Genomic DNA, 15,489 nt, shown 5'->3' on the forward strand with positions numbered 1-15,489 from the left:
TGACCTGTATTTTCTGATGTTACACCTGTGTACCAAAAAATATTTAAATCGGTCAAGCTTTTCATGAGTTATCATCCGGAAATCATAAAAACCAACGGACCGAAAGACAGACAAGCTTACTACATGGGGGTATAACAAAACATTCTCTAAAAAATATTACTTAAATATAACTATGTTAATTAGTATACAACCTTTACAAAATAAACCAGAAAACAAGATTAATGAAACTTTAGTATGTTTTATGAGCATAACAAAACCAAATGTGATAATAGTACTTTATCTCTTAAAGTAACAGAGCTTAGTCAATCACTGATGTTCTCAAAATAAATTTAGTTTCCAAGTAAATCCTGAATTCCTATCTTTAAAAGTTTTTTTTTATTCAAGTTCCCTTGTTCTTCTGTCTTTTCATATTTTCTGGTGTTTCTTTCTTGCTTTTCAAGAGTACTGGTTTTGTTGACCTTCCATTATGTAGCTGCCTGCTCTCAAGAAGTAAACATGTAAAACACAAATCAAACATTGTAAATTGATAAAAAGAGACCCCCAACAAAAAAGACATGTTTTCATACTCAAAGCTTTCAGGAAGCATGCAAACTAAAACAAATAAATATAAAATTTCTTTACAAACTGGACATTATTCTGAACAATTTGAAATTTTTTCAGCTGTTTCAATACAGAGTTGGCCAAAGTTTTTCCTAAACAAGTCTATGTAAACCATATGACCAAATGGCAGGGCCATATTTGACCCAAGGAGGGATGATCTGAACTAACTTGTTAGAGGAACTTGCTTTTAACCGAAACAGAATGGCTAAGGCAATTTTGGTAGAGGGTCACCTAGAGATCATTTCCATAAAATACTTTTGAAATATAGGATCGATTCCCTAATAAATAGCATACAGCTAGTACTGATGCTCTTCCGTACATATTGCATATGGCGTTCAAATATATTATGAAACACACAAGGGACAACATTAGATTCTAAGCTAAGTTTAGTTTTGTATACATTACACAGATATGTAATAAGACGGAACAGTATTTGGGACAAGATTGTGTTCCAGAAGATCCAGGCGTTGTTTGGTGGTCGAGTGGAGTATATTTCAACGGGGTCAGCACCACTTGAAGCTAAAGTTCTCACCTTCTTTAGATGTGCTCTTGGATGCATGGTAAGTGATCTCCTTTATTACTGAAAAATCATCGGGTTGTTTGGTAAGTGATCCCCTTTATTACTAAAATATCAGTATGTTGTGTGGTAGATCTAAGTGATCTCCTTTGTTACTGCAAAATCGGCGGGTCGTGTGGTAAGTGACCCCCTTTATTACTGGTAAATCAGTAGTTTGTGTGGTAAGTGATCTTTTGATAACTGGAAAATCAATAGTTTGTGTAGTAAGTGATCTTTTAATAACTGGAAAGCCAGTACTTTGTGTGGTAAGTGATCTCTTTAATTACTGGAAAATCAATTGATTGTGTGGAAATTGATCTCCTTTATTACAGGAAAATTAGCAAGTTGTGTCGTAAGTGATTTCCTTTATAACTGGAAAATCGGTAGGTTGTGTGGAAAGCGACCTTTTTTATTGGAAAATAAGAAAGTTTCGCTAGAGATATGTTTCCTTTATTCATCTTTATTCATACAGGTAAATACTCGTGAAGTGTTATTTTTGTTGTAAATAGCTGTATATGATTCAAAACGTTGCCATACTTCGCGAACATTTTTCCACACAAACCAGTTCTAATTTCCAAATATTGCGCAATTTTAGCCTTGTGAAAATACCTGATTTTAAAGTATGTGACTTGCATTGTTTGTTAGTTCCCTACTGGTTGAAAACCAGTTTCGGGGACTATAGGAATGCGCTTTTCCGTCCGTCATTCCTTCCGTCCACAATTTCGTGTCCGGTCCATAACTCTGTCATCCATCAAGGGATTTTAATATTACTTGACAAAAATGTTTCCCCTGATGAGACAACGTGTCTTGCGCAAACTCCGGACCCTTAGCTTAAAGGTCAAGGTCACAATTGGAGGTCAAATGTCAACAGGGTTTTTTTCCTGTCCGGTCCATAACTGTGCCATCCATGAAGGGATTTTAATATTATTTGGCACAATTGAACCTCATAGTAAGACAATGTGTCATGCACGACCTTCAGAACCCTAACCACACTTATCTGCCAGATGTTAACATGGCATGAACAGGGTCTGTTTCGTGTCCGGTCCATACTTCTGTCATTCATTAAGGGATTTTAATATCACTTGGCACAAATGTTCCCAATAATGAGACGACGTGTCGTGCGGAAATCCCGGACCCCTGACTCAAAGGTCAAGGTCACAATTAGAGGTCAAAGGTCAACAGGGCTTTTTTTCCTGTCCGGACCATAACTCTACCATCCATGAAGGGATTTTAATATTACTTGGCACATATGTTTCCCACTTAAAACTATAATAATGGCAAGATTAAGTGAGTGATTCTCAGACATGAGATTGAACTCAAAATCATATAAATGGTGTATGCATTACAGATCTTAGAAGCGTACGGTCAGACGGAGTCGGTTGCAGGTCTCACAATGGGAGTACCAGGGGATTATCATGCAGGTACGACTGTTGCTGTACACTGCAAAATTTGAAAACAATCATAACTGTTGTACAAACGTTGTTGCACTTAAAGGGAATTCCTATAGTTTTTTATGCGCATCTTTCTGCGTAGCCGACACTTTCTATGGAAAACTGAAATGAAAGTCAGCATTTGTTGAAACATGTGACAGACAACCTTAAATATGAGGAATCTTGAATGAAATAACATTTTTGATAAGTTTTATCAGTAATCAAATGTTGATACTGGTTTATGTTGTATTGACAAGTATCATGCCTGCCAGGTATCTTGCTATTTTTGCGGTTGTGTTTTCACATCGCATTTTAGTACATAGACAGTGTTGTTCATATAATGTAAGACAATTGACTTAGTACTGATAAGACAATATCACCTTTCAGATTATTTATTATTCAATTATAGAAATAATTAAGAATTAAGAAAAATGAAAATTGGTCAGAATGTTTACATTGATAATATCTAGTTCAAGTTTGAAACTGGGTCACGTGCCTTTAAAAACTATGTCATTAGGTCAAATAATAGAAAAACCTTGTGGCCTCTCTAGAGGCAATATTTTTTATGGGATCTGTATGAAAGTTGGTCTGAATGTTTATCTTGATGATATCTAGGTCAAGTTTAAAACTAGGTCAGTAGGTCTAAAATACGAAAAACATTTTGATATCTCTAGAGGCCATATTTTTCAATGGATCTTCATGAAAATTAGTCAGAATATTTAGCTTGAAAACTAAGTCAGTAGGTCTAAAAATAGAAAAACCCTCTGACCTCTCTAGAGGCTATATTTTTCATGAGAAAATTGGCGAGAACGTTTACATTGATAATTTCTAGGTCAAGTTCAAAACTTGGTTCCTTGCCTTCAAAAACTAGGTCTTTAGGTCAAAAAATAGAAAAACCTTGTGACCTCTCTAGAGGCCATATTTTTCAATGGATCTTCATGAAAATTGGTCAGAATTTTTATCTTGATGATATCTAGGTCTTCAAAACTGGGTCACATGAGCTCAAAAACTAGGTCACTGTGTCAAATAATAGAAAAAATCGACGTCATACTCAGTTCAAAACTGGGTCATGTGGGGACAGGTGACCGATTCAGGACCATCATGGTCCTCTTGTTTTTCTTAGTCCCACCAAAATATCGGACGAAAACCATACGAATAGTGATACTTTATCTAATTAATTTTCGTGTGAATGATATGTCCCCCTGTTTACATCGTTGTCATGGCGGGAGAAATTCATTTAATGAAACTTTTTTCTATACACATAAAATGTAGCAAATTTGGTCAAAATGTATATTGAAATACTGTAAATTCAGTAAAAATATTCTATTTTGAAAAAGATAATCACTTCTTGGGTTTGTTTACATGACTGACAAATCAGAATGCACAAGCGCTACCTTATTCCCAGGAATACATCTACCTCAGTCCCAGTAAGTTCCCTGTACTTTTTTTTAAATTGGTGGTCTCTGACCTATTAAAAAACGGAACTTAACATCGTTGTTGTCTTCGAAACGTCATGGCGTCTTTCCTGTTTACGAACGTTGATTTCCCGCGCTTTGTTTAAATACAATACTGCAAGAAAAAAGTGCAATAAAGAAAGCCATTCGTTTGATTTTATCTTTACTATTGTTTCATGAAAATGGCATGCAAGAAAACATTTCTATCACTGGCTGCAAATGCAAATGCGAATATCCGGCTCTCGAGCCGGATATTTCAATCGATGTAACTCATTGCAGAGTACGAGCGGTCTTCTGCGCATGCCCGAAAGTGATTATCAATTGTAGCGCACGGCAAAAATATGCAAAAACTTTTGCATGTCCGCACGCATTTAGTGTACAATATGCATAAAATACTGACTAAAGGTTAGGGTTAGTATCACCATGGTTACAAAATATATACATTTAAGATATTTTCGTTCAAATTTAGTTAATCCGGTATGTACCGGAGTCTGTAATTTATACCGGCACTCCAAGTCTGCATTGAGTCACAGTCTATTTCAGTCTGCACCTACACCAAATAAAAATAATCTCATATTACTCTACGGTCGTGTCATAAACGGAGGGTGTAAATCATAACTCTCCAGAGAGGGTTTGATATTCGAAGGTGACATTAACGGATGGTGTAAAGTATAACTCTCTGGAGTAGATGTCATTAACGGAGGGTGTAAAGTATAACTCTCTAGAGTAGGTGTCATTAACGGTGGGTGTAAAGTACAACTCTCTAGTGTAGGTGTCATTAACGGAGGGTGTAAAGTATAACTCTCTAGACTAGGTGTCATTAATGGTGGGTGTAAAGTATAACTCTCTAGAGTAGGTGTCATTAATGGTGGGTGTAAAGTATAACTCTCTAGAGTAGGTGTCATTAATGGTGGGTGTAAAGTATAACTCTCTGGAGTAGGTGTCATTAATGGTGGGTGTAAAGTATAAATCTCTAGACTAGGTGTCATTAATGGTGGGTGTAAAGTATAACTCTCTAGAGTAGGTGTCATTAATGGAGGGTGTAAAGTATAACTCTCTGGAGTAGGTGTCATTAATGGTGGGTGCAAAGTATAACTCTCTAGACTCTAGAGTAGGTGTCATTAATGGTGGGTGCAAAGTATAACTCTCTAGAGTAGGTGTCATTAATGGAGGGTGTAAAGTATAACTCTCTAGAGTAGGTGTCATTAATGGTGGGTGTAAAGTATAACTCTCTGGAGTAGGTGTCATTAATGGTGGGTGTAAATTATAACTCTCCAGAGTAGGTGTCATTAATGGAGGGTGTAAAGTATAACTCTCTAGACTAGGTGTCATTAATGGTGGGGTTAAAGTATAACTCTCTAGACTAGGTGTCATTAATGGTGGGTGTAAAGTATAACTCTCTAGAGTAGGTGTCATTAATGGAGGGTGTATTGTATTTAGTGTCCTCTTTTGACATCTGTTTAAAAACTTACCTGACTAAAATGTATTGACTTACCAGCGGCAGGCATCATTTGAAACAGTTAGCTAAAATCAGTACTCACTCTGGTCCTGATGGTCACTCGCTGTATTGGTTACTCTGAGTGTTACAATGTCAGTTAGCTAAAAGATACACTGCTTGCTGTATTGACTGTATAGTTATAATCCACTCGTTTATAGTTGAACACTTAATTTTGCAGTTAAAGGGCTTCGGAACACGGGCAACAGTTTTAACTGTTGATCGGCAAGCCATTCATATATGTATGATGTATACAGATGACTTTATCTTGCTGTAGGTGCTGTTGGACCTCCTATACCATACAATTACATCAAATTGTTAGATGCTCCGGAATACGGCTATTTTGCCAAAGACAACCAAGGAGAGGTTTGTTTCCTACTTATCTTTCTATTTTTGAACAAACCTGAAGCGATACATAAAATAATCCCACTGCCCATCTGTATGTTTGTATCCGAGTTTGTTAGTTCGTTCGTCAGTCTGAAACACTTTATGTCTTGGTTTAATTAAAAAAATACAAAGGGAGACAGGTCTGTACCTCATAGGTCAAGGTCACAGGCAAAGGCACTTTTCTTTTGGGGCATTTGACACGTACTGTGACATCATTTGCATTTAGATATCCTTTATAACCTCTGTTTTCAGAATTCATACACACAAAATGTTGTTTCTAATAAATGAAAGTTTAAGTGTAGTTTTTTTTATATCCTAGGTGATGTTTTATGTACAGCAGTTGCTCGGTACTCGTACATTTTATTTGGTATCTGGGCTTAAAGCATAACAACTCTGGTTTGTTACCTTCCAGAAACCATTTTAATATTATGAGACTTATTTTTGCAAGATCTTGTCTTTAATTAAAAAAACACCCAAAGTTATTGTGTGAGCGAATGGAACGGAAACATTTTATGACGTTTTGTCTAGGTGCAAAATTTAAAACAGATTTAATTGTTACGATCAGTACTATGTTATTTATAATTCGACAATTATAGGTCTGTGCCAAAGGAGTAACAATTTCCAGCGGGTACTACAAAGATCCTGTGAAAACTTCAGAAACATTTGACAAAGATGGCTGGTTGCACACAGGCGACATTGGGCAATGGTTACCTGTAAGTGTTGGAAATCAATTATATTGGTTAATTAGTACAAAATTAGCATTTGATGAAATTAATCGTGCTTAGAGTAAGGTTATCAGTTTTAACGAATCTTGATTTTTGACAATGAAATACATCAGGTACTTGTCTAATGTTGAACTTAGCGCGAACTGCAGGTCGACTTCCATAATTCTTTTTGCTTGTTTAGCATTTAACGTGAAGGTTTTAACTAGAATCAGATTGAATGCATGTCAGGAGTTCGACGAGGGCGGGGGAAATATTCTATCAATGATCACGTCGTAAATAATTTTGCTCGTGAGTTTTTTGTTAATCACCTGGCACCTGTCCCTGTATGCACTTCTTTCCGTCTAGAAACGTTCGTGTTTATTTTGAAAATTATATCTGAAATAGCACAATTTTATATGGTAAATTACTTTTTGTTAGAGTTTGACCATAGATTCAAACAATGGTCCTGGCTGCATAAAAATGATCTCGAAAACATTGAAATTTGTTTCACACGTATCTCAAAAAGAATCAAAACTTTATAGAAATATTAGTCATTTGAAGTTTAATGAAACCTGTTTAAATTGTTTCTTCGTTTTCATTTCAGAATGGAACTCTTATCATCATTGACAGAAAGAAAAATCTTTTCAAGCTGTCGCAGGTAAAGTATTTAATTAGCCCTGTCCACTCTGCTTTTTATGCCCCCGAAGGAAGGCATATCAAATTTCATTCGGGGGCATATTAGTTTTCAACTGTCCATCCGTTCGTTCGATCGTTCGTTCGTCACAACGTTAACTTTTTGCATGAAGGCAATTAACTCGTGAATCACTGCACTCAGGACCTTCAAACTTCACATGCTGATAGAACTTATTGAGTACACGACCCCTACTGACTTTGGGATCACAAGGTCAAAGGTAGAGGTCGCAAGGGCTAATGTTAACCTTTTGCATGAAGGCACTTTACTCGCGAACCACTGCACCCAGGACCTTCAAACTTCACATGCTGATAGTACTCATTGAGTACACGATCCCTACTGACTTTGAGGTCAAAGGTCAAGGTCACAGGGACCAATTTTAACTTTTTGCATGAAGGCAATTTACTCGCGAACCACTGCACCCAGGACCTTTAAACTTCATATGCTGATAGTACTTACTGAGTGCACGATCCCTACTGACTTTGAGGTCACCAGGTCAAAGTTCAAGGTCACAGGAGCCAACTTGCGAACCACTGCACCCAGGACCATCAACTTTCACATGCTGATAGTACTTATTGAGTAACGACCCCTACTGACTTTGGGGTCACCAAGTCAAAGGTCAAGGTCACAGGGGGCAATGATAATTTTGCATAAAGGCACTTTACTCGTGAACCATTGCAACCAGGACCTTCAAACTTCACATGCTAATAGTACTTATTGAGTACACGACCTCTATTGACTTTAGGGTCAAGGTCACCAGGTCAAAGGTCAAGGCGCTGCGGGGGCATTTGTCACCATTAGTGACAGCTCTTGTTTCATATAAGATTTTAGGGTTAAAGGTTTTCAAATATGTCCCTAGAGTGTGTCACTTTATTGCCAGTGGGAATGCATGAATATTTACTTCTCAAGTTTTGAATGCATTTGACATGCTATCGTTCTTTTTTTCAGGGAGAGTATGTTGCCCCAGAGAAAGTGGAACTTGTGTACATAAGAAGTTCGTTTGTAGCACAGGCGTTTGTTGAGGGAGACAGTCTTCAGGTGAGAAATATTGCATTTCTTTGAAAAAAGCATACCTTCAAAAGTACATCTACCCTTTTTGAAAAAGATAAACACACATGTATAGGAATTTTGTTTGTTTCAGTGTATGAGAGTCACTGAGATAAGATATTTTACCACTGATAGAGCAAAATGAAAATGTAAAGTATGGTTTCATGAGTGAAAGGTGTCTTGATCTTTAAAGCAAAACAAACAGACTTTCTTTAAAAAATGATTTTACGATGTTATTAAGAACTACTAAAAACAGAATATAGTTCAAGTTATGTTTCCATTAATTCACTGAAATACGTTTAGTAATCACCGTAGATGAAAAAATAAAAGAAAACAATCGGCATAAGTTTTATTCAAATTTATACTTACATCACATTGGGTCGCCTCAATAGCTCAGTGGTAGGGTGTCCTCTTGAGTGTGAGGTGGAGTTCGATTACTGGCCGCGTCATACCAAAGACAAGTAAAATGGTACTGGTAGATCCCTTGATTGGCACTCAGTATTTAAAGGGGTTGTACCAGGCGGTAGAATAAGCCCACTTGATACCATGTTTGTCGCACAAGAGCTTTGTAGCTAATGTTGTCCATTAGATAAAGCTTACCTATAGTTTACCTTTATCTGCATAATTAAACTAAACAAACACTTCCCTTAATTAAACAGCCAGTCAGCTAACATCCTTACTTGACTTTTTGTTCTAAATTTAACTCATCTTATGCAGCTATCTGCTTTAAGCAGGCATATGGTGTTGCTCACTTACCTAACTGCTTAATATAGATTTGTCTGTAGTTGCCACGTAATACATTTCATGTCATGGCAATACAGCTGGACAGGCTCATATTTATGGTGTCTTTTCGCACAGCCTTATGTGATGTCAGTTATTGTACCAGATGAGGAGGTGTTGATGGCCTGGGCGAAATCACAGAAGATCACAGGCAGTTTCCAGGACCTCTGCAAAAGTGAAGTATGTAACATTAAGCCTGTTTTATCGGTAATCTACTGTAATTGATAATTTGAGATGAAGCAATAGCAATATATGTTTAAACAGATATGTTGAAGCTCTTAAGATAAATATATTCTTTAGATCTACCCACATACTAATTGCTACAAACCTGAATACCTGTGTTAAAGCAAGAGACATGAATTACTTTAAGGCAGTACACTCACTCATAATGGCAAGTTACGTATTACGAGCAACTTCCACATTTTCAGTCATGTGTGTGTTGAGTTATGTTTACGTCCAGAGATTGACGAATTACCTAATGAGAGAACGTATTCACATGGAAATGAGCATGTTTCACTACTTGTCCTCTATATTAAGTGGAAATATGAACAAATTGTTTTCGTTCTTCTGTAAGATTGTATTTGAACAAATTTGAAATGTCTATGGTAGTTTTATTGGTTGGAATTGCGTAAATTTTGTGAGACGTTGAGAATCTAGTTGTTATGTCAGAGGAATTTTTACACATATATTTGTATGTTGTAGAGTGTGAAGACGATGATATTACTTGACATACAAAAGATTGGACGAGAAGCCGGGCTCAAGGGATTTGAATTAGTAAGTTTACAAGTTACAGTGATTATTTGTTCTTGGCATTTTGTTTATGCTCCTTTTAAAGAAGTGTAAGGCTGTTGTTCTTTTTTTCAATCTTGAAACATACAGATTAATTTTGTCATAGGCGGCTACTCTTTTGGCTCAGTAAGTAAGAGGACAACACGTTCAGCTAAAGGCAAAATGTACATAAATGAACATAGTGTATGACTGAACCTATGGTAAGAACAGTTTGAACAAATCATACCTTACCAACAGCAATTTTGCTGGTACCCATTTACAGCTGTGTCGACTGAGGCATTCACGATAAAGTGGCTTACCCAAGGATTCACTGCAATGTAATGGGAGTGGCTAGGATTTGAACCCAAGGCATTTGACTGTAGACAAGTATTCTAGCTCTTTCGACCTGAATGTCCACAGTAAGGAGGTAAATTGATGAAGGAACTGATGTGGCAATTGTTTGTTCAATGATCGACTCGTCATAAACAAATGTATTTTTCTACACACTTGTATATATAATTGGTTGTTAACCTCTCTATATCAAAATTTATTGAAATTGTCTGAAGCATCTATTATAATATTCATTTTTCTCTTCATAGAAAAATGCGATTCTGTGAATCTGTTAAGAAATGTTATCATCAGGAAAGTAATGTTTAATTGGAATGTTTGCAGACCAAAGACATTGTTGTGCGATCAGAATTATTTTCTGTTGAGAATGGACTGCTAACACCGACTTTCAAAAACAAGCGACCACAACTGCGAAGTTTCTTCAAGAACGACATTGCTGCTTTATACAAGAAACATCAAGGAAGTTCCAGTTAGATCACACAAGAAAGGATCAACAGGTCATATGGCTGCCTTTTGGGGAGAAACATTTAGCAAACAAATATCAGTCTTGTATATCACTGTTGCAAAAAATGTCAGTATTGCATAAATTATCACTCTTGCATGAATTGTCACCCTTAGTTGTTATTGCAGAAACTATCATTTTTGCATAAATTACCATCCACGGCTGCCATTTTGAATACAACCTAGCAGAACTTATTTCCCATTGGTTACATTTTGATTACCTACCATTTATCATTCTTGCATGAATTATGAATTGTGGTTTCCTGTTTAGGAGAAAATCTAGAAAATGCCCCTTTTCCAAGAAAATTGGAGAGACATCATCTCCCAATGAAGTGTATATTAGTGTTTCTTTCAAGAACATTAACAGGCACCATGTCCTTAAACACAAACACTCTTTTTTCATGAATTCTTAACACTGCAAGCATGCTACTTATAATGAAATCACTAAATATTTACACTGTTTGCAGGAAGATATAGATTCCAGTAAATTGACCACCATATAATGCAAATACAGCAGTTTTATACAATACAGTTACATTTTGTTTGTAAAGATGTACTAGTACTAAGATTGCACCTACCTGTATCAGTACAGCATGTCTTAGATATACTGTATTTATACAGATATGACTTTTTAATCAAGGATGTTTATTCTGTAGTGTTTCATGTAGAGAACATTGTTTTTAATAACATTTTGTATATTTGAAATGAAAAAATATGTTTATACTTATAATTCTGTGAGTGATATATATTGCAATGATAATTATTTACGTATAAAAAAGTAGGTGTGTCTTCTATATATTAACTGGATCCAATGTTTGTCCGAGTTTTGAAGCTATTCTCAAAACGTTAGCGTTTAATTTGTTGATTTAGAACTCTCTTTTCAAATTTACCAATTCAGTTAGCTAACATGTTATTAAGCTAACATGTGATAGAAATAGTTTACATTTGTGTCTTTTGCAGTAATGTTTTAGTATTTTATTCAACTGTTTCAGTAAATTCAGTGTAAAACGACATTCATGCAATAGCCTCTATTTTTTTTCTTAAAATTTTGCTTGAAGACCGTTTTTAATGGATACTTGAACATCTCCTGAAAATGTTTGTGTGAAGGTTGTTGCAGACATTGCATGTGACATTTAGATCCTGCAGATGATCTGAAGTAAAGCACCTCAAGGTTGCTAACCTCTCATCAGTAGTGCCTGTGGTTATTACCAAGGTGCCAGCCATCATGGGATTCCTCTGTTAACAAAATACAGAGAGTGAAATTCAGTTTATTTGCACTTAAATATTGCGTAACAACCTTCAGGTGAAAATAATTGTGAAATAAAATGTACTATTTTTTCCTTATACAACTGTACACATTAAATTAATGAGGTTTAATATTCATTTTGCTGTTTTTCAAAAAAGCGTTTAAATGAGGTTTATCAACATTATAAACGAATTATGTGCATTATATAACAGTTATTATAGTTTTATGTAGATACTAAATTAGACTTCTTTTGAAAATATGCTAGATATGTGAAACAATATTTCTTGACATCAGTGCAAGTTGTAACAATATTTTATGTTTAACAAATTATTAACATCTGCACCCATATGTTATTGTTTTAACCTAGTTTCTGAAATCTCAAATTTTTTATTGTTCGAGATAAAACACAAATGATGGTCTTTGCCCAGATAATAGGTGTTTATTGACCTCAAGTAGGGAAATGTAGGGAAAGTATGAGAGTTCAAACGCTGAGCAAGTTTGCACTATTTTATGTTGGGTGTAACGTCGCACCAACACAATTACAGGTAATATGACGACTTCCAAGCTTTGATGGTGGAGGAAGACCCAAGATGCCCCTCTGTACATTATTTCATCAGGAGCGGGCACCTGGGCAGAGCCAACGACCTTGCGTAGGCAACTTAGATGGCTTCCGCACATGACGAATTCAACGCCCCGTGTGAGATCATACCTACATTTATGAGGGTTAAGAAATTCAAAGACCTAGGTCACGGACGCTACCAAGTTGACATTATAAATTTTATTGAAGGTCATTAATAATACTTTGGCACAGCCTCTCAGAGTTTGGAGAACAAATGGAAACTTGGAGAAAATTGGCTGAAAAATCTTTCCTTAGGGAAATCTGGAAAGTGTTTTCAAACTGAATACATATTAATTGATTATCACATTACATTTGTAACAAAAATGTGTTCCATCCTTAACAATAGACATAATATTAAACACAATAAAGATACAAGTGAATACGAACTACAAGTTCTTAGGTTGGCAGAAGAAAATTAGCATACTGTTGTGTAAAGTGCATTAATTAAAGTCATACTACGACATGACGTGAAGATGTGTTCGGCATATAGAAGATGTGTTCGGTATATAGTACGATTTAAAACAAGGTCTAAAGACCCTATTACAAAGGACTCAATCTTGCAATATCAGAGCAATACGTTTTTATCGTCTCGTGAAAAGTTGCCTGACATGAAAATATTATTTGATAAATGTGATTATTTTCCAAAAACTTGTCTCTATATAATAATAAATAATAATAATAATAATAATTTAAACATGCATCTATCAGAGACCATGTTATTTATTGACACTGTTGCTGGACAAATTTCAGTTTGGTAATTAAAATAATAAATTTGATATTTAAATAAGATTTATATATACTTCGCTTTTCCTATTTTGTATATCGGCATACGTAGTTTGGTAAAGGCTTTCAATTTACAAATAAAGTATACATTGTACTTACTTACTTCGTTTTCTATATTTTGGTGTGCTATTGATATGTTAAAAGTTAGAATTACCGGACATACGTTTTACAAGTTCATTTCTTAGCGGGGTTAGGAATTGTTGTTTGAGTTGTCATTTATCAGAACTGAGGTAGTTGTCACTGGTTAGAGTTATATGGTTATTGTTATTTCAGGGAGTTAGTAGTAATCTTTATTTTAGTCTCATTGTGTAGAAATTTATTATTCTATTAACATGCATATGGAAAAATAGATAAATACATTATCATATTACAAGGGATTTATGTGGCAGTTATGTGATAATTGTCATTTATGAGAGATATGGGGGAGTTAATCAATGCCTAAAACATTTAAGCCAATTAAAACCAAAAGCTCCGTACAAGGTATTGACAGCACTAACACGATCATACATGAACTTTGACTCATTAGTGTAACATTGACCTTTAACATAAAGACCTATGTCCAGTCAGTGTTGTATTTATTTCTTCCAAATAAAACAATATTGCTTAATGCATGTCAAAGGTTTGGCCTAGATAAGATCTCTTAGGATATTTGACCTCGACTGTGGCCTTGACCTTGAATACTGGGCCCTATCTTTTGCCTACGATACCTCGTCTCATTGAGACAAACGTTTATGATAATTAAAAGTAGGATTGCCCAGGGCTTGACAAAGGTATGGCTTTGACACGCTCTAAAATGACAGGTGTGACCTTGACCTTGAGTTTTCGCGCAACACACTGTCTTACTGAGGCATTAAAATAAATTGCTCAATGCACGTCGCTGTCATTGTCTGGAAAAACTAAAAAAAAACATCTGACTCATAAATGTGACATTGTCCTTTGTGATACGGACCTGTGTTTGTTTGCGACAATCTGTCTTACTGAGGCAGCGATATATAAATGTGCAAAATAAAAATTAGACTGTTCAATTTGGCACTAACAAGATCTGACAGTGTATTTCACCCTCAAGAACATGTCGTTTGCACACGACATGTTGCCTTATTTAGGGCACCATTCATGCCAAATATAAACTTGATTGCTTTGAGCTTGTCAAAGAAATTGTCCAGACAGAATCGAACTCATGAGCTAACGCACGTACAGATACACATAGTTCACGTCCATATCCTTTTTCACGTTCAAACCAAATTCCTGGATCCACCCATGAGATCTACAAAATAACAGAATACAAAATCATAGAGTAAATTAGTTTAGCAATTTTATAAATGTGTACTTCTTACGTATTTTAGACGAAAATATCTTTAAGCCTAATTGTGGTCGCTGTCAAATTTACTATAATCTTTTGGATCCTGACCGTATTCCAGTACTATGCTTATCGTGATTTTGTTTTGTTTCTGTTTTTGTAGGGTTTAACGTCGCACCGATACAGGCGACATTCCAGCTTCGAAGGTGGAGGAAGACCCCAGGTGCCCCTCCATGCATTTCTTCATCATTAATGCGATTTATATCACCACTAAAAGCCTTGCTTGAAAATGTTATAATGGTAATAAATAATACACATTGTACTTTTAATATAGTTCATGGTACCTATTGTGTTCAATTCGGGAGATACTTCTATATTTATTTAAAAAATGTTATGGTTTGTGCTTTTCAGTTTATGACATGTATTATCTGACATTGTGTTATGTTACATAAATTTCTCTTCATTTGGCCATAATGTTATTACCTTAAATCATAAAATGTGAAAAAAGTAAGTACAAAAAATGTTTCCATTACAAAAACAACAATAACAGCACTAATGTAATAAATATTTATGATAGAGTTATGGTTCTTCTGTTATTCCTTTCCGTTCGTTGTCCTCATTCACTGTGTAAAGTCGTACTCATTCTCCTTTTGTAGAGTCAAATTAATTATCTTAGAATTATTGAAAAGAAGTGTGAAAAGGAGGAGATAATTTTACCATCATTCAGTGCTGATTGATACGAGTCTTTTAATTCCGGTCAATGACATGTATCAGTGTACTAAA

General features: G+C 35.4%; 1 protein-coding gene across 2 annotated transcripts in view; it reads left to right on the forward strand.

The window, feature by feature from the left end:
• LOC123560138 (long-chain-fatty-acid--CoA ligase 1-like) overlaps positions 1-15,284 on the forward strand; it is a 56,636-nt gene extending 41,352 nt beyond the window's left edge. For both annotated transcript variants that reach the window (XM_053516569.1, XM_053516568.1), the window contains exons 13-21: positions 1,010-1,160; positions 2,505-2,577; positions 5,813-5,901; positions 6,519-6,635; positions 7,231-7,284; positions 8,266-8,355; positions 9,223-9,324; positions 9,847-9,918; positions 10,585-15,284. In XM_053516569.1, coding sequence (XP_053372544.1) covers positions 1,010-1,160; positions 2,505-2,577; positions 5,813-5,901; positions 6,519-6,635; positions 7,231-7,284; positions 8,266-8,355; positions 9,223-9,324; positions 9,847-9,918; positions 10,585-10,734 — 898 coding nt within the window. In that variant the 3' untranslated portion in view covers positions 10,735-15,284. The remainder of the gene's footprint in view (positions 1-1,009; positions 1,161-2,504; positions 2,578-5,812; positions 5,902-6,518; positions 6,636-7,230; positions 7,285-8,265; positions 8,356-9,222; positions 9,325-9,846; positions 9,919-10,584) is intronic.
• The last annotated feature ends 205 nt before the right edge of the window (positions 15,285-15,489 follow it).

The sequence above is a fragment of the Mercenaria mercenaria genome, chromosome 10 (genome assembly GCF_021730395.1).
Source record: "Mercenaria mercenaria strain notata chromosome 10, MADL_Memer_1, whole genome shotgun sequence".
Taxonomy (NCBI): domain Eukaryota; kingdom Metazoa; phylum Mollusca; class Bivalvia; order Venerida; family Veneridae; genus Mercenaria; species Mercenaria mercenaria.